Source organism: Panthera uncia, chromosome C2 (genome assembly GCF_023721935.1).
Source record: "Panthera uncia isolate 11264 chromosome C2, Puncia_PCG_1.0, whole genome shotgun sequence".
Classification (NCBI taxonomy): Eukaryota; Metazoa; Chordata; class Mammalia; order Carnivora; family Felidae; genus Panthera; species Panthera uncia.
In genome coordinates, this window is record NC_064810.1 from 102,324,332 (window position 1) to 102,348,682 (window position 24,351).

Below are 24,351 nucleotides of genomic sequence, written 5' to 3' on the forward strand. Positions count from 1 at the left end.
CAATGTAATTGACTTCCGGTAGGGCTTAACAGGTTTTAGTTTTACAACACTAGGTAGCAGAAATATTCCCAAGTCAGACATAATATCCCAGTCCCATTAAACGTTCAGGTAAGGGAGACACAGCCTCTTCATATAATTCTTGTTTAAACACTCCAATGTTCATTCAGACTTCACCTTAACCATATTAACCCTTGCTTTCCTATGTTCTCTCAATTTAATTGTATTTCCCATTAGAACTTCACCAGTGGGTTTTGGTACCATAGTGCATCGGACTCTCGTATCAAGGAGTCCTAGAAACTTCTCTGTTCTGCCCCTGACCGTTTTGCCCACTCCTGTGCATAAGACCTTGGTCCCCAATAGAGTTTTGAGCCAAGGAACTGGTCCTTTTCATCAACCCATATATTGATTAAATTGAGTAACCCCAGACAATTGGAGGTGAGGTTTTTCTTTGCTATTTTGCCATACAGCTTTCCAGATTCCTCCAAACTAGGATGAATAAAGCAGATTTGTTTAAAGACCTTCAATGTTGGGAGACCAACATGAACATGGACTCCCTTTGGTTCACCCAACCTCTGGTTTTTGACCCCACCGATGTTTGCTGTATTCATCCTATTTCTTAGTTTTTGACCCTGCTGGAATGAGGGCCTTGATGGTCCTATCTCTAATATGCCTTATCTCTAATGTTCCTTTCTGTCATTGTCTAATTATTTTAGCCTTTTTTATAATTTGTTTTAGCATAACTTTCTCCTTGGGAAATGGCTCTGAGGATAGTGGCTGTACCTCAGGCTGACCAGAATCAGGATCTTCTCGAACACCTTGCTTCAGTGAGGCCCCTGATACTAGAGGCTGTATTTGAGAGTGGCCAGAATCTATATTTGACCCATCTCTTACTTTCATTTTATCTATTAGATATTATAATAACTATGGGACTGTATATTTTTCTCTTTTCTTATTATTTTGCATTTTCTTATGCATCTAGTGAGCCAACTCCCCCAGGAGATGGATCCATCATCTCAAATTCCATAGGTGACTTTTAACTTCTCACAGCTAATTGCAGCTTAGCTGCTGTTTCATACCATGGGTGACCTTGTGGCTTCTAAGAGTCAGACATTCCTCATCCCCATTCTTTCATTCTTTCTCTTCCCAAGCCACATGTTTGTTTGTTTTTTAATATTTTAATTTATTTTTGAAGGAGAGAGAGATAGAGCATGAGCGGGGGGAGGAGCAGAGAGAGAGGGAGACACAGAATCTGAAGCAAGCTCCAGGCTCTAAGCTGTCAGCACAGAGCCTGACATGGGGCTCGAACTCATGAACCATGAGATCATGACCTGAGCCAAAGTCAGACACTTAACTGACTGAGCCACCCAGGAGCCCCAAGCCACATGTTTTTATGAGTTAAGGTTGGTGTAGTGAATCCTACCCTTCCAGACACCAACTATTCCATTTTTACCTTAACTGAGTGTATTACAATTAGTTTCTCATACTAATAACCTGGAGTTAACCCAGACTCAAAAGCTTAAAGGCAAAATTTTCCTCAAGACTGCCCTCACTTTGGACACTAGCCACAAGTCTCAGGGAGTCCTCAGGCCACCCATTTTGCTGACTGACTGGCTACAAATTCAGGGACTCCTATGACCCCTTCAAATTGGATAATTTGCTAAAATGACTCACAGGTATCAGGAAGGTGCTATGCATAGAATTATAGTTTTATTACAAAGGATACACACAGGATGAAGCCTAGGAAGGAACACAGAACTCCTGTGCCCTCTCATGGAGTCAGGGCACATCACCCTCCAGTATATCAATATTGTCAACAATGAGGAAGCAACACTGAGTTTTTATGGGATTTTATTACATGGGCATGATTAATTAAATTATTAGCCACATTGATTGAACTCAACTTCCAGGCCCCTCCCACACACCAAATTCTGAAGCTGTCTAGGGCCCACCAAGAGTCTCCCCATTAGCATAACTAGGACATTCCTGTCACTCAGGATATTCCAAGGGTTGTTGAAGCTTCCTGCCAGGAACACAGGACAAAAACCGGGCAAATTACTAATTACACCACAGTAGTATACTGACCACAGGGAACGGAACAGTGCATAACACCTTGCCTAGTATTATAGTAGGCACTTGACACATTTTTCTTTTGTAAAATATGATTGTCTATGATCTTATATTCGTCTGTATCAGAGTTCTGAAAATTAAAAATTACATCTAGATTTGGACTTTCCATTGTCAATCCTGTGGAGAAGTGAAGCCATACCATTAATAACTATTCTAATTAGGCAATGTATGTTTAGGAAGAAGTATTCTAAGAAATATGACCCTGTTATATAAGTAGGAATTTAATGCTGCTCTTCTATTCTGATAGATACTGTATGGTCCAAAGAGTTAAATAATTTCTCATTAGGATTAAAGTTTACCAATAAAAATTCTAATATAATATATTAACTAATGCTTTACTTTTTTTTTCAAGTAATCTTCCTTTTTGAGGCATCAACTGGAAAACCATTAGGTGACGGGAAGCTTCTTTCTCATAAGGTAATGGACATTAACTATTTCTAAAGTTAATTAGCCACTATTTACTTCCTTTTTTAAATTTAGTGTTTTCATTTTAAGGAAAATAAAACATAGAAATTAGTCTTATATTTAAATCTGGTATGCATTCTACATAGAGTATTTTGCCTAAAAAATGTCATAAAGACTAAGCACTAGTAAACTCTGTAATAGAAAACTAATTGCAAATTAATTGGATAAAAGAATCTGACTTACATGTCTATTTTTCAGGCTCTTTACTGCTTTTTAATAAAATGTCCTATCTTGATTAAACTTCTAGCACCTATCAGTATATAAAAATGTTTTTATATTTCTAAACATCTTGCAGTTTTCTCATTGACCTGTCCTTAGCCAGCATTTTCTTTAGGTTTTAACACTGTAGTTAAACTGGAAAAAAAGTTCCATAGAAGTACGAAAAGACCCCAAATTGTGAATTGCTTATTGGTTTCTGATTTTTAGCATTAAAATAAACAAAGGACGGTGGCACCTGGGTGGCTCAGTTGGTTAAGTGTCCGACTTCAGCTCAGGTCATGATCTCACAGTCTGTGAGTTCAAGCCCCACATTAGGCTCTGTGCTGACAACTCAGAGCCTGGAGCCTCCTTCAGATTCTGTGTCTCCCTCTCTCTCTGCCCCTACCCTGCTCGCACTCTGTCTCTCTCAAAATAAAATAAAGACATTAAAAAAATTAAAATAAACAAAGGAGGGGCATCTGGGTGGCTCAGTTAGTTAAGCCTCCAACTTTGGCTCAGGTCATGATCTCACAATTTGTGAGTTCGAGCCTTACTTTGGGTTCTGTGCTGACAGCTCAGAGCCTGAAGCCTGCTTTAGATTTTGTGTCTCCCTCTTTCTCTGCCCCTCCCCCACTCATGCTCTGTCTCTCTTCTCTCAAAAATAAATAAACATGAAAAAAATTTTTAAATAAAGTAAATAAAGGAACACATTTTATTTATTCTAGTAAGAGATATATTTGGGTCTAAAGATGTTTTTAACTTTATTGTTCAATGCCACTAGTGAAGCCTGACTATATATTTTTTCTAATTTTTGTAATTATTAGTTTTAAATTTGAATAACAAATAAATTCAAAAGGTTTAGAAATGAAAAATTATAGAAAAGTATACAGTGAAAAAGTCTCCCTCCTACACCCCTTTCTGTCAATCCAATTCCATTTCATAATGGTAATTACCATTATTAAACTCCCTTTTTCTTTCAGAGATTTTTAGTGCATATACAAACAAAATTGATATATGTTTTTAACTACTTTTTTACAAAAATGTAACATACAAGTCTGTACATTGCTTTTCTCACACAACACTATTTCTGGTGATCTTTCTATATCAATATATAAAGTGTTTTCCTAATCCTTTTCCCACAACCATACAGCGTAACATTTTATGGATGTATCTGAATTTATTCAACATGTGCTCAAATGATGGACATTTAAGGTACAATCATAACACCTTCAAAAAACAAAACAAATCCTAGCAAGTGTAAAAAAAATTTTTTTTTTAAGTCTTAGCAAGTCTTAAGACATAGTAAGCAGTAAATAAATCCCTCTTGGATTTAGTTGAAATGAATCCACACTGAACCATTTCCAAGTTATAAAGAAATTCATTTCAGTAGCTAGTATAATAGTGTAATAGATTAACGTCATATGCCAGAAATACTTTGCTATGTGGACAAAATACTAATCTTAAAGTCAGAAATCTGGACTTTAAATTCTAAATATGCTTGTTACCAGCTTTTTCTGAGCAAAATCACTTACTGGCTATGCATCTCAGTCTTTTTGTCCATAAAGTAAGTATGGTGATACCTATAGCACTAGGTTGTTTCCTGTTTCACAGGAAATAAATGTGAGAGAATCTATAAAATTTAAGGGTCTAAAACATGAGATATTTTCATAAATGTATTCTTATAAATCTTTAAAATATAGGCTCTTAGAGTACATTTTGTTATGGAACATAAATGTAATTAGTAGATCTCTCTTGTGATATTCAGACTTGCCTCACCCTTTCACTTTGTCTAGTAAAGGTGGGACAGGAGGACAAAAGTGTTTCTCAGCTTCCAGAGTTTCAAAAATATATACATTATATTATAGTGTTTTAAGGGGCATCTTTCCCCTGTAAATTAAAAAAAAGTAACTGTGCTTTAGCTTATGAATTAAATCAGTAGTTTAAAATTATTTATCAGGGACAGTTTATCATTCTAAGTAAGGGAGTGATATTTAATTGATCTTTAAATAAACACATTTTTATAATTAAATAATTTAAATGATCTGATATCAAGCACTAAAACTAATCCAATATTTTCATTTTTTCTAAATTTTAGAATGAAATTTTGGAAATTGCTCTGGATCAAAAAGGACTTACCAATGACAGAAAAATTGCCTTCATTGATAAAAATAGAGATCTCTATATCACCTCAGTGAAACGATTTGGGAAGGAAGAACAAATTATCAAACTTGGTAAAATAATTATAATACATTTAAATTTTTGATTGCTTGAATTAATCTCTGAATAATGCATTGAAAGAAAGACTTGCAAATTAAAAAAATGATGGTTCTAGGTAAAATATTCAAATATTCCCATAAATTTTTAAGTGAATTTTTGCAAATGTTTTCACCATTATACAATCAGAAAATAGAGTCATACCTACCAGAAATTAGATGGGGTCCTGTGTGTCAGTTGATTTTTAAAATATTTTAATACTTATTATAGTGGAACTAATCATACATTAACATTCTTTTTAAAATAAGGAACAATGGTGCATACTTTGGCATGGAGTGATACATGCAATATCCTTTGTGGACTTCAGGATACTCGATTTACAGTGTGGTACTACCCCAATACAGTTTATGTCGACAGAGACATTTTGCCTAAAACATTATATGAAAGGGATGCAAGGTAACTGCATTTACTGTTGGAATTGTTTATAGTGATAAATAACTCTAAAGTGTCATGTTTTTGCCTTTGATGTCAATCCTGAAAGGTACCTTTCACTCTACCAAATTGTTCAGCTAAAGCTAGCTTGATGAGATTTAAGTTTGGGGGTCAAGTTGAAAGTGTTGTATAATACTATTATATTTATTTGCTCCTTCTATGGATATAATTTTCCCTACATAAATATAATTTTCAAGCCTAATGTTGCAAGCCTAATGTAAAAAAACTCAGGTGGTTTTTTTTTTCAGTGTGGTTTAGTGATTTTAATATGGACATTTTTAAGATTTTTCAGTGGTACATAAAGTGTCAATCTTTATTCTTTTTCAGATTATCATAAATTATTAATTATTGTCGTACTTTCAGGAATTTATGTGTCTCTAGAATTGAATTTCTAAATTAGTATTAAAGATAGAAAAGTATATAAGATTAATGAAGAGTCTTTTTTTTTAATTTTATATGCTTCAGAAAATACATGTTTATTCCTAAATTCTCTAGGAAATAGCAAGATCTCTCACTCTTGACAAAATAAGAATACAAAACTTCTCAACTCCAAAACTTAGCTTAACTTTCAAATCTATTTTGAGTTCATTTAATATTCAATTCACAACTTTAGCAAAACCAGAGAAGCATCATTTTAAAAGTATTTAAACTAATGAAGTTACTTTACTTCAAGTTCACCTCTTTTTATTATCAGAAAATAATCTTAGAATCAGCTTAATTTTCTATTCATTTATACTTTCAAAAACTGAAGCTGTTTTTTAATCATTTGTATAATTTACCTTAAGGCTTAGAGAAAAAATTTTATTTCAAATGCTTTTAGGCATAGCTCCCAAATAATAATTTTTGCCGCATTAAACTTTTATATTTTGCTCCAACTGGAGCAAGTTAGATTCAAATGTTTATTTAAATATATACATTCTCCCTGAAGTTAACTTTTTTGGGAGTGAATTTTAGAGATTTGGAGACTTTATATCTGTGTCAAGTGTAAACTCCCCTAATTAGTATATGAAAGATTTTGCTCAGAATATAAATTATACTTTGCTTTTTCCCAACAGCGAATTTAGTAAAAATCCCCATATTGTGAGTTTTGTTGGAAATCAGGTAACTATAAGAAGAGCTGATGGCTCACTGATTCACATCAGCATATCACCATATCCTGGTATTCTCCATGAATATGTAAGCAGTTCAAAATGGGAAGATGGTGTAAGACTTTGTCGTTTTGTTAAGGTACTTTATTTTATTTTAGATCCATATTTGTGTATATATTGTGTATTTACACATATCTTTGTGCAGGATAAGAAATGGTAACAGCTGGGCACCTGGGTGGCTCAGCAGGTTAAGCATCCGACTTTAGCTCAGGTCATGATTTCATGGTTCATGAGTTTGAGCCCCACATTGGGATCTGCACTGACAGTGGGGAACCTGCCTGGGATTCTTTCTCTCTCCCTTTCTCTCTGCTCCTCCCCACTCACTCGCAATCTCTCTCTCTCTCTTTCTCAAAATAAATAAATAACCATTAAAAAAAAAGAAATGGTAACAGCTAAGGGCTGGAAAATTGCAAATGAGATCATGTCTTTTTTTTTTCTTTTTTTTTTTTTTTAATAAGTGAAGACATGAGCAACACAGGGGGGTAGATATTGTTGTGTGATTTACTCTTAAAGAAGCTATAATTTAAATGAGTAGTTTCTCTATACTGGCACATATAGACATCTTCTCTGGAACTTTTTTTAAAAAAAGTCAGATTCCCAAGTTTTATCCCAAGAGAGCTTCTAATTTATTAGATCTGGAATGAACCCTGGGCATATTTTTAAAATTCCTCAGATGATTTGTACACCTAAGGTTAAGAACCTCTACTTTAATTTTTTTTTAAAGTTTGTTCATTTTTGAGAGATAGACAAAGCATGAGTGGGGAAGGGGCAGAGAGAGGGAGACACAGAATCTGAAACAGGCTCCAGGCTCTGAGCTGTCAGGACAGAGCCCGACGCGGGGCTTGAACTCACGAACTGCGAGATCATGACCTGAGCCGAAGTTGTATGCTCACCCCAACTGACTGAGCCACCCAGGTGCCCCTAGAACCTCTACTTTAGACCAGCATTTCCCACTTGGTTGAATCCACTTGGTTGAATCCAGTATTTTCCAAACATATTTGACCACAGAACTTTTTTTTTTAATTTTTTTTTTTTACATTTTTATTTATTTTTGAGAGACAGAGAGAGACAGAGCACAAGGGGGAGGGTCAGAGAGAAAATGACACACAGAATCCGAAGCAGGTTCCAGGCTCTGAGCTGTCAGCACAGACCCCAAGGCGGGACCTGAACTCACAAACTGCAAAATCATGACCTGAGCTGAAGTTGGATGCTCAACCAACTGAGCCACTCAGGCGCCCCTGACCCCAGAACTTTTTAATTTTACATGGGTTAGCATTGCTTAAAATAATACTTTTAAAATGACCTTTAGATGCTTTCCCTTACAATGAGTCATTGATAGAAATCTGCTGTAATAGCATTGTCTGAGAACCTCACTATTTCTCTGGCTCCTTGTAAGTTACATTCTTTGACCTCATCAGAAATACTGGAGGGTTTATAACCTTGAATTATCTTAAAAGTGTATCATAAGTTCAAAAATAAATCTTTGATAATTAGAAATGAAATTTTGTAATAATTTGTATTCAAAAGAATTTCTCTATGTGTTATTAATATATTTCAACAAAGTACCACGTGAAATTTCCACATGATTAATTTATTAAATTATTAGTTTTTTCAGTGCCATGCTCAACAATTTTTAATTTTTTCATTAAAATGTTAACTTTTATATATTTTAAGTCACTGTTTATTTTAAGGCAGTTCTGCTTCTAGTTGAAATAATTGTTCTCCTATTTCACTTTAGGAGCAAACCATGTGGGCTTGCCTAGCTGCTATGGCAGTTGCTAATAGAGATATGACTACCGCAGAAATAGCCTATGCAGCAATTGGTGAAGTAAATAATGTTTACTTACCTATATGTTTGCAGTTTTTCTTCCCTTTCTGTTACTCTACTTCATATATTTTTTCTTTTTTTAGATTGATAAGGTTCAGTACATCAATTCTATAAAAGATCTTCCATCTAAAGAATCAAAAATGGCTCACATACTAATGTTTAGTGGGAACATACAGGAGGCTGAAATGGTACTTCTTCAGGCTGGCCTTATTTATCAAGCGATCCAGATCAATATTAATCTCTATAACTGGGAAAGGTAATAAAAATGTTCTACACCAATTCTAAAACCCAATTGATCTTAATGGTTTCTTCTATCTACCACTTGGTAAATTACGTTTTCCACTGTACTTAATAGTTTCCTAACATCACAGAAGAATTTATTCACATTTATATTTGTGAGTAGTTTGCCATTGAAGATTTATGCCTTTGCTAAACTTGTGATTGATTAGAAGTTGAGGTGTGAAGAAGAAAAAAGAATCTAGGATGTCTTCCAATTTTCTGATTTCAATAACTCAGATTGAATGAGTTATTCAATAACTCAGATTGAATTACTACCAATAGATGATGGTAGTAATATTGGCAGGTTTGGAAGGCAATATAGTGAGTTCAGTGTTAGGCATGTTGGATTTGAAATTTTGTGAAGAGATATGTGATAATAGTTGATTAATGAACCCGGAGCTCATGAGCAAGATTTGAACTGGAGATGTAGATTTAGCAGCCATTAGCCAAGTGGAGGGCAGTTGAAAGAAAAGAATGGACACAATTGCTCAGAAAATGTGTGGAGTGAGAAGATATCAACTACATTTATGGGTTGGGTGAAAGAAAAGAAATCTGTTGAAAGATTTGAATAAAGCAGTCAGACAGGCAGAGAGAAGAGCCATGAGAAATTTGTGTTGCTAAGGAAGAAAGTCCATCAGATTTGAAATGAGGAGTGCTCAGTAGTAGCCTTCTCCTCTACATGAGGCTTTGACACATTGCTTTCTGAGAGTGAGTGGCACACTGCTCTTTGCTGTGGCATATCAGGTATCTCCCCTCACTCTCTCAGGTATTCATCTCTCAGGGAAGAGGCTGCAGTGCTTATACACACCTGAAGTTACTATGTTATAAAATTGGCATGCTGACTTTTTCAGGTTTGACATGTCTTTCATCACTTTTATCTATCTACCCCTACCCTACCATTTTTTAATAAGCAGATCCCAGTCATCATATCACTTTATTTATAAGCATTTCAGTATGTATCTCAAGGTTTTTAAAAATCTAACCAATATCACAGTCACACTTTAAAGAATTAACAATAATTCCTTTCAGTGTTCTTATTTCTCTGATCATCTCATAAATGTTTTATTTTGTTTTGTGGTTTGTTTGTTTGTTTGATTCAAGATCCAAAAAATGTCCATACATTATGACTCCTAGATATGTTCTTTTCTTTTAATCTATAGGTTTTCCTATTTCTTATGTTTTCTTATAATTTTCCCACTACAGAAACTGGGGCTTTAGAGTTTCCTATAATCTGGATTTTGCTGATTGCATCTCTGTGGTGTCATTTGACACGTTCCTTTGCCGCTTGAATTAACCATAAATTGGTGTTGAATCTAGAAACTTGATTAGATTTAGGTTTAATATTTTTTTTCCCCTTTTGGGAACACCTCGTATCACAGAGGTAGTATTGAATATATTTTCACAATGACTGGTTGTCTTTCTTTTTGTGATGTTAGCAGCCATTAATAATCATTGCCCAGATCCATTAATTAATTAAAATACTGGAAGGATAGAATTTAAGCATTGGATGACAAATATATTAGATTTCTTTTAAGAGCCCTGAATTTCTGTATTTGTTTAAAACCTTTAGAAGGGAGCACATTTCATTTTGTTAATATGTTTATTCCATTTGAGAAGCAGTCTTGCTGATTTGTGCTTCTGTTATTCATATTTGAATTTGAAAATTACCTGCAACCTAATAAGTTGCAGCCCTTGAAGAGTTGTAGGTAAGCAGGTCATCTACTTGATGTTCACTTTGGACATTTGGTAGTAATCTGTTCTCAAAAATGGAAGTTAAGAGAGATAGACACTAGAAACTTTATGTATTAATAAAAAACAATTTCTCTGTTTCTACCAGTTATATAAAGTGATTTTGCTTCATTAAAGTTATGTAAAAGATCATATTTTGAAGTTACAAAATCTTTTTATATAACTTCCTTCTATTTAAAATCAGAGAGGATACATGGATTTATTCCAGCCCCATAATCTAATGTCACATTTGTTTGGTTGCCAAATAACCATTTTAAAGCTAAAGACATGCTGTTCCCATAACCCTTATATAATTTGGAGTGAATTTCCTTCTCTGTGTGATAAAGAAACATTTCTTACCCAGTGTATGCTTTTAGAGAACATTTAAAATAGCACATATAATTTGAATGTTTGCCTTTAGCTATTGCTCTTCAATCAGATAATTAATACATATTTTATATAATGATAATGACTATAATATAGATAATACTTAACATCTAGTATCTAAATGTGGTATTAGACATTATATTTTATCCTTCATACATAATTAAATGTACTAATGTTCCATGACAATGATCTCTTTGGAGATAATTTTCTTTTTGAAAAGTCCCAACCAAAAAATGGTTACGTATTCCCCACTTGGAATACTTCTGGTTTTGTACAATCAAAAATTCCTTCCCCAGTCATGTTCAGTCATAAAAAAGGAATGGGAAATGGCATTTTTCAGGTGCCAGAGGACTGGTTCACCAGAGTCTCCACTCACACATCCACACTGGAGTCAGAGCCTTAGGGATATATGGAGGGTGACATGAGAGAGGATTAGAAGGATTAAAGCATCATGGGGCGCCTGGGTGGCTCAGACCATTGAGCATCTGACTTCGGCTCAGGTCATGATCTTACGGCTGGTGAGTTCGAGCCCCGCATTGGGCTCTGTGCTGACACCTCGGAGCCTGGAGCCTGCTTCAGATTCTGTGTCTCCCTCTCTCTCTGCGCCTCCCCTACTCGCACTCTGTCTCTCTCTCTCTCTCTCTCTCTTTCTCTCTCAAAAATAAATAAAAACATTTTAAAAATTAAAAAAAGAAGGATTAAAGCATCTTTACTTCTATTTCTCCTCTTTTGATACTCTATAAATTGGTTTTTGCCTTCTTGCATTTCACTTGTTTCTCTAAATTGCAGTACTTCTACATTCTTCTCTGTGTCCCTCTTTTTCTCTGAAAGACTTAAAGTCACAGAGGAATGAGGGAACTTTGTGAGGAGATTGTAATGGGTAGCAAATACTGATCCATGGATTTAGCAATATGTACATATACTTTTATAAGAAATCATTGTGCTGAATTTTGGCATTATCATTTGTATTACACCTGACTTAAATTCATAACTTTTCATATTGTCTTAATATTTCTCTCGGTTTTCTATCAACTGTCAATTAATATACACAGCATATCTAAGATACTTAAAACAGTTTTTTTTAGTGTTTATTTTTGAAGGAGAGAGCGACAGAGCATGAGCAGGGGAGGAGCAGAGAGAAAGGGAGACACTGAATTCAAAGTGGGCTCCAGGCTCTGAGCTGTCAGCACAGAGCCCTGACCTGAGCAGAAATCGGGCGTTTAACCAACTGAGCCACCCAGGCACCCCTAAAATACTTTTTAAAGTGACTATTTAGGTCAAACCAAAGCATGCTAAAAATGAAACATTTTCCTACTGAAGGGTCACATGTTGCAAAAATCTGGTCAGTAGTCAGTATTGTCTAAACAACGGATTTACAATAGTTGGCTCTGATACATAAATCATGATTGACCTATTCAGAAGTCATATATCATATGAGAAAGCAAGGGAACTTGAAAAAGGATATGCTTTAGCTATTATGATGGCCATTTCCCATACTTTAAAACAAGATTATAGTGAACAGTGTAGGAGAGCTATACTATACTGGATTTTTCCTGACTCAACTCATACGAGTTATGCACAGGATCATGGGCTGAGATACTTTCCAAAACCTACATACACAAATAGGCCAAGAACTGAGGATTAATCTTTTCATTTCCCTCGAAATTATCAATACATAGATTTTTATGTCTTTGGTATTGTACCACTGATTTTAGCAATTAATTTAGTTCTTGCCTGCTATTTAAATAAAATATTACCTTGAAAATAACTTAAGTTACATTGAAAGATATTAATTGGATTATAAAATTTAAATGGGTATTAACTTATTCTAAGAATCAAATGGCAAAAGATTTTGTCAGATTTGTATTATCCACAAATTTTGGTTTTATAATATTTTAAATTTGCTGTGTTATCATAAAGCATATCAGCATTTAATTGAATATTGACCAGAATACATTCTAGACTGTAGATAAATAAATTCTGGAGCAGAATAAATTATAGACTTAAAAAAATTGTCAAGATAGTGGAACCACGTACATTGGGGGGGGGGAGTTCATTCACTTGAATTTTATTGTGATTTCAATTAATTTTTCAATGAACATTTACCATACATAGACTATGGTATACTCACCAAAGAGAAATGAAACCTAGATCTCCCTTCAGTTAATGTACAGGTTATGGAAGAAACAGACTCGTAAATAATTATAATATCTGTAAGCAGTGCTGTCATAATAGTATGCATAAAATGTCATGGAGCACAGATAAGATAATGGTCTTTTATTTCTACAAGGAGGGCTGGTCAGGGAGAAGAGATGATGTTTGATCTGGACCTTGAAGTATAAGTTGGAATTTGCAAGATGGATGAGGTAGGGAATGGTGTTCCATATTGAAGGATGAGTGGAAAGGGAACAACATAGACCATTTGTCTCACTCTGTTACCCCAAAACTCTAATCCAAGCAATGCTGATTATCTGTTTTGTTTCTCATTATAGGGCACTTGAATTGGCTGTAAAATATAAAACACACGTTGATACAGTTCTTGCTTACCGGCAAAAGTTTTTGGAGACATTTGGTAAACAGGAAACTAATAAACGGTATTTGCAGTATGCAGAAGGTGTAAGTATTATACAGTATTTTACGATAATGTATATGCTTTGTAAGTATACATAATATTCATCTTAATAAGACAAAATTGGAATAATTCATACCATAATCTCAAAATCACTTTTTGCCTTATGATATTATAGTCTTATTTTGACTATATAATTATATTACTGATTTTTTTCTGGAATCTTAAAGCCATGTTTTGATGAACTCAAATCTGTTTTCGTATTTAATTTGTATTAAGGTTGGGTGCTAATTGATATTTTTAGATAAGCAATATAAATGGCTGGGATAAAGGTTTCTAACTCCTAAATTTTGTCTTCCACCAGCTGTCCCTTCTGCTCCAGGGGAAATATATAAGCACAGAGGGCATTGGCCAGAAAATGGATACTTTTTCACTTTGCAAAATTCTAGGGAGCTAGTTTGCACCCAGAGTGGAGCCTAGCCCAGGTAGACTTCACTGTCTAGAACCAAAGAAGGCTAAACCATTGCCTCTCAGATCCCTACCAGAATCTCAGGTTTCATCACTATAATTAGAAGAAAGTCATTCCAGTATGTATCAGCCCATGTGCATTTTGCCCAAGTGCCTAAAGCAGGACTATTGTACCTGCTTAGATCCATCTAGGCTCAGGCTACAGAAAGAGAGTTCACTTCTAGCCATGCAGACCCAAGAGACTTACAATCCCAAGACAGGGGCAACCTTCCTCCCACCTCTGTGAACCAGTTGATTTTCTCAGCCTTTTATTCATTTTATTAAAAAAATGTTTATGAGTGCTCACTCTGGGCCAGGTATTATGCTGGATGCTGAGTCAGATATGGCTTCTGTTTTTGTGGAGCTTGTAGACTATGTGGGAGTGCTGCTCCTTGGAGATGGAATAAAATGGAATGTTCTGACCTGTCCTAAAGGGCAGAGTAAATTAGAGGAACCTTAGGAAGAGGAAAGAAGGTAGGAAGAAGGTTCCTACAATTTCTACTAAAGCCAACATTATACATTTATCATATGACTTGATAAACTCAGTCTTTCTCCTCTTATGTAGGGAAAAACACAGTTCTTCCCTGCTATGAGTCTTTCACCTGTAAGTCTTCTTTACTATTCACACAGAACACTTCACTTCTGGTCACCTAACATGTGGAGGTTTCCCCTCATGCCAACAAGCAGTCTCCAACACCAGCTGTGTGTCCTACAATTTAACTCAGCTCTGATACTGCCTAACTGGAGATAGTATCAGATTCCACAGGTAAAGGGCTCATTCCCACAAGATTGCCCTCACTCCCCATCAGATGCCAGTTACAAGCTCAGATTATCACCTGTGCTTCTGACTGACCAGCTATAGATCTGCAGTCCCAGCAACCCCTGCCTTAGGTTTCAGATGCAAGTCACAAATCCAGGTTGTTACCTGTACTTCTGACTGACTTGCTATAAGTCAGAGGCTCCCATTCCCCCTTTCTGGTTTGATTAGTTTGCTAGAGTGGCTCGCAGAACTAAGGAAACATTTACTAATGTTTACCAGTTTATTAAGGGATATGATAAAGGGTACAGATGAATAGCCAGATGAAAAGATACTTAGGGCAAGGTCAGGGAAGGTCCTACCCTCAGGAGCTCCTGTCTCTTCAGAGTTGGGGTGTGTTACCCTCCCAGTGTGGATGTGTTCACCAGCCCAGGAGTTCTCTGAACCCTGTACTTTGGTATTTTATCGAGGCTTCATCACATAGGCATGATCAGCCATTAACTCCATTTTCAACCTTTCTTCCTTCCCAAGGGAATGGGAGCAGGACTGAAAATTCCTAGCTTCTAATCATGACTTGGTCTTTCTGGTGATCAGCCCTCATCGGGAAGCCATCCAAGGACTCTCCCAGAGTTGTGTCTTTAAAACAAAAGATGCTTCTATCACTCAGAAAACCCCATGTCAGGAACTGACGTCAAAGACCAAATATTAGAACAAAAGATGTTCCTAGTGCTGTTATCACTTAGGAAACTACAAGAGTTCTAGGAGTTCTTTGCCAGAAACTGGGAGCAGCGACCAATTTATATATTTTCTATTGCCTCACACCATATTTAGAATACTGAGTGTCATGATCTGCATTTTTGGACTTCAGAATAGCTCTCAAGGTATAAAGCCTTTGAAACCATTCTTGGAGTTCTGCAATGCAACTTCAGCATCTGGATCCAGGACAGACACAAGTTGTCTGTTTCTTGGTAGGAAGAGGTGTACTTTACAGATGCTCCACAGACTATTTGTTTCATTTGAAGCTTCACTATTAAAAATGAATCCTCTAGGAGTTTGGGCTATGAGAGCTTGCTCTACTACTGGGACAAATTCAGGGTCCCTGGGACCTCTGAGGACTACACTCTAATCCACAGAGTAGGACAGCAGCCATCACCACTACAGTGCTAAGCAGCCTAGAGAATCACCCATCACCTGATCTTTTTGTCATGGTTTTGAAAATATGATGATATGTTAAAACTGAGCACCCATGTTAAATTTACTTTATGGCATAATTTTAAGCAGATACATACTACTCTGCTTCCTCTTCATCATCCTTGCCATCAATATATTTTTCAGTATTTTCACATTAGGTGCTTTGGAGGACATAGAAAATATAACTCTTCCCCACAAACTTATAATTATTGTAATTTATATTATAATTATTACATCATTATAATTAAAATTGTATTTTAGATAGCAAAAATTTAACATTTTTATCTTCTTTCTTATTATCTATGTATTCAACTGTTAACCAAAATGTAATACTTCAATCACAAGAGTGGCAGAAATTTTCAGAGATTTTTTTAATCCTGAAACTATATAGGTTACTTTGACTCCCTATGGTCCTACATTCTAGTATCCTTTTTTTTTCCCTCATAAATGTAATTTGGAAGCTAACTAGAAATTATAAAGCAGTATTTTAAGATGAAAATTATTTTTTACTCAAAAATTTCCCACTATTTATCTACCTTAGCCAAAATTTTGATTATATAAACATTTTATTTGCTAAGTGTTAAGAGAGCATTTTTAAAAACTAAGAAATTTATTCTAGATATCTAGTGAATTCTGGTGGGTTCATAGTACATAATGTGGAAGCTTATACGAAGTCAAAAGTTTCATATATGTTTGTATTCATGAGCCCTGAAATGTTATTTGGGCATTTCTAGTTTAAAATATGGAAACCTGGGATTTATACAAGGTGGACTGTCTTCTAAGACCCCAACTAGAGTCATTGTACCTGGTCTACAACAGTAAATATTTGTAAAATAATTTGTAAGTCGGCCAATAAAATTCACTTGAGGAATATACAATCTACCAAATATATTGTGTATAAGAAGAAAAGTAGAAGAACCAAGAAATGTTTAAAACATTATTCTAGGAGAAAGAAAACAGTGGAAATATAAGCAAACCAACAACTTGAGAACAGACTTGCAGAAAGTATAGAATTTTGAAGAAGATCCAGAAGAGCCAGCACTCTAGTTCAGACAAACCACGTTAGGCATAGCTACTACCTAAGCTCTTTTGCAGGTTTTAAGGCTTTGTAATCTTATGATTATATATCTATATATGTATCTATCTATATCTATATCTATATCTATATCTATATATGTATCTATATATGTATATATGTATCTACATATATATCTATGTATCTATCTATATGTCTCTACATATCTATATGTCTCTACATATATATCTACATATATAGGTATCTACATCTATATCTATATCTATTATGTATCTACATATATATTGGTAGGTGATAGTTCATCTGGTAGGTAGTTACTTATTCATTCAATATTTATTGAGTACTTTCTGCAGACAATGTACTCCCCTTCTATTTCAAATAGAAAAGTAAATATGGCAGACACTGACCCCAGCTTTATGAAGCTTATATTCAATGGAAGCTATAGTTAATTATACAGTTGTTAATTTCAATTGTGATCATTGGCTTGAAGATGCTATAAAACTTGATGGGTGGGGTGCCTCAGTTGGTCAAGCATCTGACTTCGGCTCAGGTCATGATCTTGCAGTTCAGAAGTTCAAGCCCCACATCAAGCTGTCTGTTGTCAGTGTGAAGTCTGCTTCAGATCCTTTGTTCCCCCCCTCTCTGCTCACTCCCCGCTCATGTTCTCTCTCTCAAAAATAATAAATAAACATTAAAAAAAAAAAACTTGATGTGTAGGGAACCTGATCTAGAGTGGTGGGGATTAGCAAAGACTTTCTAAGCAAGGCAAACAATATTTGAGCTGAACTCTAAAGAATAAATAGTAGAAGCTGACTGGATTTGGGGTGGGAGAGGAAGTGGGGATGGGCATGTTCCAGGCAGAGAGAAAGCTCTTAAATGGGAAACAGTAAAGAACAAAAGGGAGATTAACTTGAGGGTTTCATAGGGCAAATTAAGGATTTTGGACTCTATCCTAAGACATATGTGAAGTCATTAAAAGGAAGTAACATGATTGCTTTTCCCTTTTAAAATCCTGATTCCTCAAAATAAATGGAAACTAAAGAGTTTTCCACAAAATTATCTTGAGTAGGATTTTGTCAGTGTTAAAGGATATATATGATAATAAGACCAAATGTGTGAGGTCTTGAAAGAATGGGAAGGAGTCCCTAGTAACTGCTCTGGATCCTGGGTACTGAGTAGTTGGAATATTGGTTGGGACCAGACATTGGAGGGTCTTAATACCATGTTAAGAGAATAGACTTCATAATGCAGGCAATGGGAAGGCTTGGAGGTTTGCAATCAAGAGAATGATTTGAAAGATACCTTTTGGTGTAGAAGATGGATCAGAGGTAAGGGTGGTGACTAGGAGACCAGTTAGGAGATTACTATAATAGTTTCACCAGGAGATGGTTGGGGTGGTAGTTAGGTTGGTTAGGCAAGACATTTGAGAACAACTTCAACATTTCTGGTGTGGTTGACTGGTAGATGGAGAGGGATGCCATTAATCTAGATAAGGAACATGAGAATATACAAGTTTTAGACCTTTTGAGTTTGAATACATGAAAATATACATTTTTTTTGTTTGAAGTCCCTGTGGGGTATCCAGATGGAGATATCTAATAGGCAATTGGAAATATAATTGTGAACATTGAAGGATACTGACAAAGAGGAATCAGGGCATGATAAATAAATTTATGGTCATGACCATGTAGGCATAGTTGAAAGTATGAAAGTTGATGTCATCTCCTAGGAAAGTATAAAAAAGTTGTGGTTGGAATCCTGATGAATACAAATACTAACAGCTAAGAGGTTACCTAGGGAGGGGTGCCTGGGTGGCTTAGTTGGTTGAGCGTCCCACTCTTGATTTTGGCTCAGGTCATGATCCCAGGATCATGAGATCAAACTCCCCTCCATACTCAGAGTGGAGGCTGCTTGAAATTCTCTCTCTCTCTCTCTCTGTCCCTCACCCTCTACCCTTCTCCCCCACTCACATGCACACATGCTCTCTCTCTCAAATAAATTTTTTAAAAATTAAGTAAAACAAAGTATAAATTACTTAAAAAAAGAGGTTGTCTAGGGAAAAGAAACAGGAGGAAAAAAAGACTGAGAACATTGAGAAAGGAGAGCACAAACCAGAAGAAAATGGTATTATATAGTCAGAGATTTTTCAGAGAGCTTTGGTCAACAAGATCTAGGGAATGCTTCTACATCAGGACCTTTTTCTTCCTTTTTTCAGTGTGCTCTTCCCCAGATATTCCCATGGACTCACTAATCTCCTTTAGGTCTTCACGTCAAATTCTCAGGGACGTCTTTTCCTACCACTCTGTTTAAAATACAACCCCCCCTTCCCCCACCTCCACTCCTGGCACTCAGTATTTCCTTTCCCTGTTTCCAAAACTCTTACCACTTCTCACATCTTATATATTTTTAGGGGCACCTGAGTGGCTCAGTCAGTTAAGCCCCCAACTTCAGCTCAGGTCATGATCTCGCGGTTTGTGAGTTCAAGCCCCACGTCAGGCTTTTAAAGAGGCACCTGGGTGGCTCAGTTGGTTGAGCATCTGACTTCAGCTCAGGTCATGATCTCATGGTTCATGAGTTTGAGCCCTGCGTCGGGCTGTGTGCTGACAGCTCAGAGCCTGGAGCCTGCTTCCAATTCTGTGTCTCCCTCTCTCTCTCTCTGCCCCTCCCCTGCTCACGCTCTGTCTCCGTCTCTTTCAAAAATAAATGAACATTAAAAAAATAAAAAAAGAATGCAACACCCCCTTCCCCCAACTCCACCCCTGGCACTCAGTATTTCCTTTCCCTGTTTCCAAAACTCTTACCACTTCTCACATTTTATATATTTTTAGATCTTCCACTATTATTTGTCTTTGCTTATCTTTCTATGAAGACTGTGATTTTTATCAATTAATTCACTGCTGAAGCCTTGCACCTAGAACAATCCTTGGTGTATAGTAAGCACTAAATATGTATTGAATGAGTAATCGAATCATATGTAGGATGAGGAATGAAAACACTTGATGGTGGCTTTAGTGAAAAGTTCATGAAGTGTGGTAGGAGCACAGTCACATTATAGTGTTCTGAGGACAAAATGAGAGTCAGGAATGAGAAGAAGAATGAGGGTGGTAGTTTGCAGGGAGACAGAATTGAGGGGGAAGGATGATGAGCAGCAGCCAGTGTAGCAAGGAAATTGAAAATGTGAGTAATATAACTGAAGGCAGATGTCCCAGGGGAGTGGAAGAAGATGGGATCAGGGATGTATGTGAAGAGGTTGGCCTGAGACAGAAGGGAAAGAGAGATGAATACAAATGTAGGTAAATTTGTGTGAAGAAGGAGATTAAGCAAATTCATGTCTGGTGGCCACTGTATTCTCTGGAAAGCCATTTGGTATGATTTTTGAAATTACTTCTATGTGAATAAGAAGAATTTACCAGGGACTAGAATAAGAAGTACCAAATAGTACTAACACACCCTATAATAGGAAAAGATGTGTCTTGGTGTAGAGATCAGTCACTTGAAAGCTGTCATGATGAGTACATCCTTATCTAAAACCCACTAGTAAAAGTATTCTAGTCCAAGAACTAAATTAGCAGTAGAACACTGTTCTAAAACTGGATAAATGCCAAAGTGAAAGTGAAGCATTCATTTTCAATAGGATAACTGTCAACTGGCTCCCTCATTTGTACTCTAACAAGTGATAGTATAGATGGCATCAATTTACTTGATGGACTTCTGGTACAACAGAGCAACAGTTGCTCAGTGTACGGTCAATATATGGTTTTATTGTGATTGATCTGAAAAACATATGTAAGTCAATTTAAGGCTGGAAGAAGGCCAAGGCATTTATCAAGTTTTGTCTTTCTCTTTGCAAATGTTTTGTTAGACATAGAGTGTTTTGCCATTTAAAAATATCAAGTTCTGGCCTGATTGAAAAATGGGTCTTTCAAATAGTCTTAACATTTGCTCTGCCTTTCAGTGAGCGGTCACTTGCATCTTACCACAGACATTCATCTTCTATGAGTGAGAGGGATTCTTTTAATTCATCCATTTTATATATTATAGACTAGTATATGGAATTGTCTCTTTTTCAAAGTGGCAAAAATATCCACAAATTGCCATGCAGAAATTTAGATGAAAGATATTGAAATAAAAAAGAACCAATACTTTATCAACTTCTAGCATAAAAGAGGCACAGAGCCCTGATAAGGTTAAACTTATCTCCCAGTTATTTAAAATAAATCTGCTCAGGCAGCAAGTAGTACCTAAGTCTGGTTTAATGCTACTTATTTCACTCAACTCCCCTATATGAAGATGAAAACCTATTCGCTTTTGGCTCAGTCTCAGGGGTTGGGGCTTATTTCATTGTAAATCGGAATTAGGTTAATCTAGGACCCAATTTTTCTGTACCTTGCCTGGGACAACACACATTCCTAAAGTAGTCATCTCCAAATTTTTCTAAACAATAGAATGCTTTTTCCTAAAGAAATTGTTCACAGATGTCAGGGCAGAGTCCATAGCTAACAGCAAGTATAATCAGCTTAGGGGAAAGGCAGGGTAGAAGGCATGGCTGGAAAAATGGCCCCATGTCAGTGGGGCATGTGACTTGATCTCCCGGTTTTGAGTCTGAGCCCCACGTTGGGCATAGAGATTTAAAAAAATGGAAACATAAAAATGGTACCACTTTTCAGTGATTGTTTTTACATGTCCCCCAGCCTTGATTATGCACTGCACTTTCTTTAATATCTTTTTGTTGTTGTCTAAACCATCACCATGTCTGGATTACTTTAATAGTTGTTGTAAAGGAGTCCCTTTTTCAGAGTATGCTCAGGAGAAGCAAATGCTCCCCTATTCTTACTCATACCTAGGCTCTAATGGAAACCTCAGTGAAAAAAAAAAAAAGGTAAAATGCTAACCCATTTGAAACATGGCCTCATGGCTAGGGCCCTGTCCATTTTTCCTCTTGTTTGGAGGAGAACAGTCCACCTTCTCCCCCTGTCCCTGAGGCACCTATGCAGAATCTGAAGGCTCCATGAGACTATTTAGATGTAGTTTTATCAACAGCTACAACTAGATTTTGGTGTTTTGAATCATGATGAGAATCTTTCCTTTTAATTGTGGTAATTGTTCTGTTTGGTCTTATTCTTAAAGGTATTTTTTATTTAAGCATTATTTCTTTTTTTTTTTAACATTTGTTTATTTTTGAAAGACAGAGAGAGACAGAGAGTGAGTGGGAGAAGGGGAGAGAGAGGGAGGGAGACACAGAATCTGAAGCAGGCTCCAGGCTCTGAGCTGTCAGCACAGAGCCCGATGCGGGGCTCGAACCCACGAACCTGGAAATCACGACCTGCACCGAAGTCGGATGCTTAACCAACTGAGCCATCCAGGTGCCCCTTAACTTGTCTTTCATGCTCTCTTTTTTCTCTAGTGATTTAGAAGCCATCATTCTATTTTTTGTTTACTCTTGGTTACCTTGGATTAAGCAAAACTGTGTTATACTATATCAGTATTTTTCTTCTTTTCTTCTTTTGCAGCTCCAAATAGATTGGGAGAAAATCAAAGCCAAAATTGAGATGGAAATTACCAAAGAACGAGAGCAATCATCAAGCAGCCAGTCCAGCAAGCATATAGGTCTAAAGCACTAAATTCCTTGCTTACCATTAAGAAATTTTACCTTTTGAAACATTCTGATTAACCAAGGATAATTGTATTTTTATTGCTAAAGAAAAAGGCAGAATCTTTAAGTATAAGTACTTGCTGTGTATTTACCACTAAAAATACATTCAGAAAGACTAAGCACAAAATAATTGATGCAGTTTCATCTTTTATATAGTTTAGTCCAATAATTAGCAAAATATTCTCATATACTTATGATACACCTATGTAGTATTGCTTACATTCCAGTTTTTTGTCCATTATTTTATCCCTGAATCATCAGCATGAACAAATATTAATGCTCATAATAAACCATTGGACCCTTTAAAATGTATGATAGCATTAATTTTTATTTCACCACTAAATCATAAGATGTTCCAAAAGTTTACTTATACAACAAAAATACATGAGGATGGACTTATGAAAATGTATAACAGTACGTACATTTGTACATCAGTATTCATAGGATTATTAACAGTAGCAAAAAGGACAAAAAAAAGATGCCTATCAACAGATGAACGGATAAACAAAATATGGTATATACATACAGTGGAATATTATTCAGCCTTTAAAAGGAAGGGAATTTTGATGCATGCTACAACACGGATGAACCTTGAAAATAATGCTAACTGAAATAACCCAGACTACTGAATGATCCCACTTATATGAGGTACCTAAAATAAGGAAGTTCGTTGAGACAGAAAGGAGAATAGTGGTTGCCAGGGATTGGAGGGAGGTGGATATGGGGCATTCTTGTTTAATGAGTACAGAATTCCTGTTTGGGATGAATGAGTTCTGGAAATGGACAGTGGCGATTATCGCACAGCATTGTGAATATACTTAATGCCACCGAATGGTACAGTTAAAAATGGTTAAAATGGTAAGTTATATATATATCTGCACCATAATTTTAGAAATATATCTAGAATGGACAAGAAATATTTTTCTCATTACTCTCCTGACTTGAGAATGTTCACGCACTAGGGTCCTGGAGTCTGAATTTGTGAAAATCTCCTTAAATGATAAACCTGTTTGACTACTTTCAGTATGTCCTAAAATATTGCCACAGAAGCTTTTGAACATTAACCCAAATACTCCTTAGAAAGTCCTCCATAATGTAAATTTTGGAGAGGCATATTATAGAGTGGGTATATGCATATTCACTGGAAAATGATTACCTCTCTCATTTTCATTTTAATTAATGTATATTTATTTTATGAAAATGTTCTTGTCTTTTCAACATATTTCTTTTCTTTTCTGGAATGTTGAAATATTCTGCTTCTTCAGATGCTGGGTACAAGAGTGAGTTTAGTTTGTGAAATATGATTGAGCAGTTTACTTATAAGTTGTACTTATTAATGTTTTCTATATAATGTTATATTTCAATAAACAGTTTAAAAAGAAAAATGATTAAAAGGGTAAATTTTATATCATATTTATTTTACTACAGTTTTAATAGTTAAAAAATATGAAAAATGTCTGCATTCTAACAATTCGGATACTAACAAGGTGTTCTACAATTCAATTCTGATACTACCCAGAGTTAGTGTCAGGTCCCACAAGTTAAAGGACAGCATTCCCAATTAGACTGTTCTTATTTCAATTGTCAGCCACATGCGGGGACCCCAGGATACCCACACTTCTGACTTGGCAGCAAATTTGGGGGTTTCTACCATGCCCCCTTTGGGTTTGGTACTTCGAATGACTCACTGAAATGCTTTACTTTTAATTATAGTTTTATTATAAAAGATATAACTCAGGAGCAGCCAAGCAGAAGAGATGCATAAAGTCTAG

The 24,351-nt window shown here is 35.8% G+C and overlaps 1 protein-coding gene across 1 annotated transcript in view; it reads left to right on the top strand.

Moving 5' to 3' along the window:
* Positions 1 to 23,958, top strand: part of IFT80 (intraflagellar transport 80) — a 125,255-nt gene extending 101,297 nt beyond the window's left edge. Inside the window, exons 11-18 of the mRNA XM_049628623.1 lie at positions 2,480 to 2,544; positions 4,886 to 5,021; positions 5,313 to 5,460; positions 6,552 to 6,723; positions 8,383 to 8,472; positions 8,556 to 8,728; positions 13,359 to 13,482; positions 22,437 to 23,958. Of these exons, the coding sequence (XP_049484580.1) occupies positions 2,480 to 2,544; positions 4,886 to 5,021; positions 5,313 to 5,460; positions 6,552 to 6,723; positions 8,383 to 8,472; positions 8,556 to 8,728; positions 13,359 to 13,482; positions 22,437 to 22,547 (1,019 nt within the window). The 3' untranslated portion in view covers positions 22,548 to 23,958. The remainder of the gene's footprint in view (positions 1 to 2,479; positions 2,545 to 4,885; positions 5,022 to 5,312; positions 5,461 to 6,551; positions 6,724 to 8,382; positions 8,473 to 8,555; positions 8,729 to 13,358; positions 13,483 to 22,436) is intronic.
* The last annotated feature ends 393 nt before the right edge of the window (positions 23,959 to 24,351 follow it).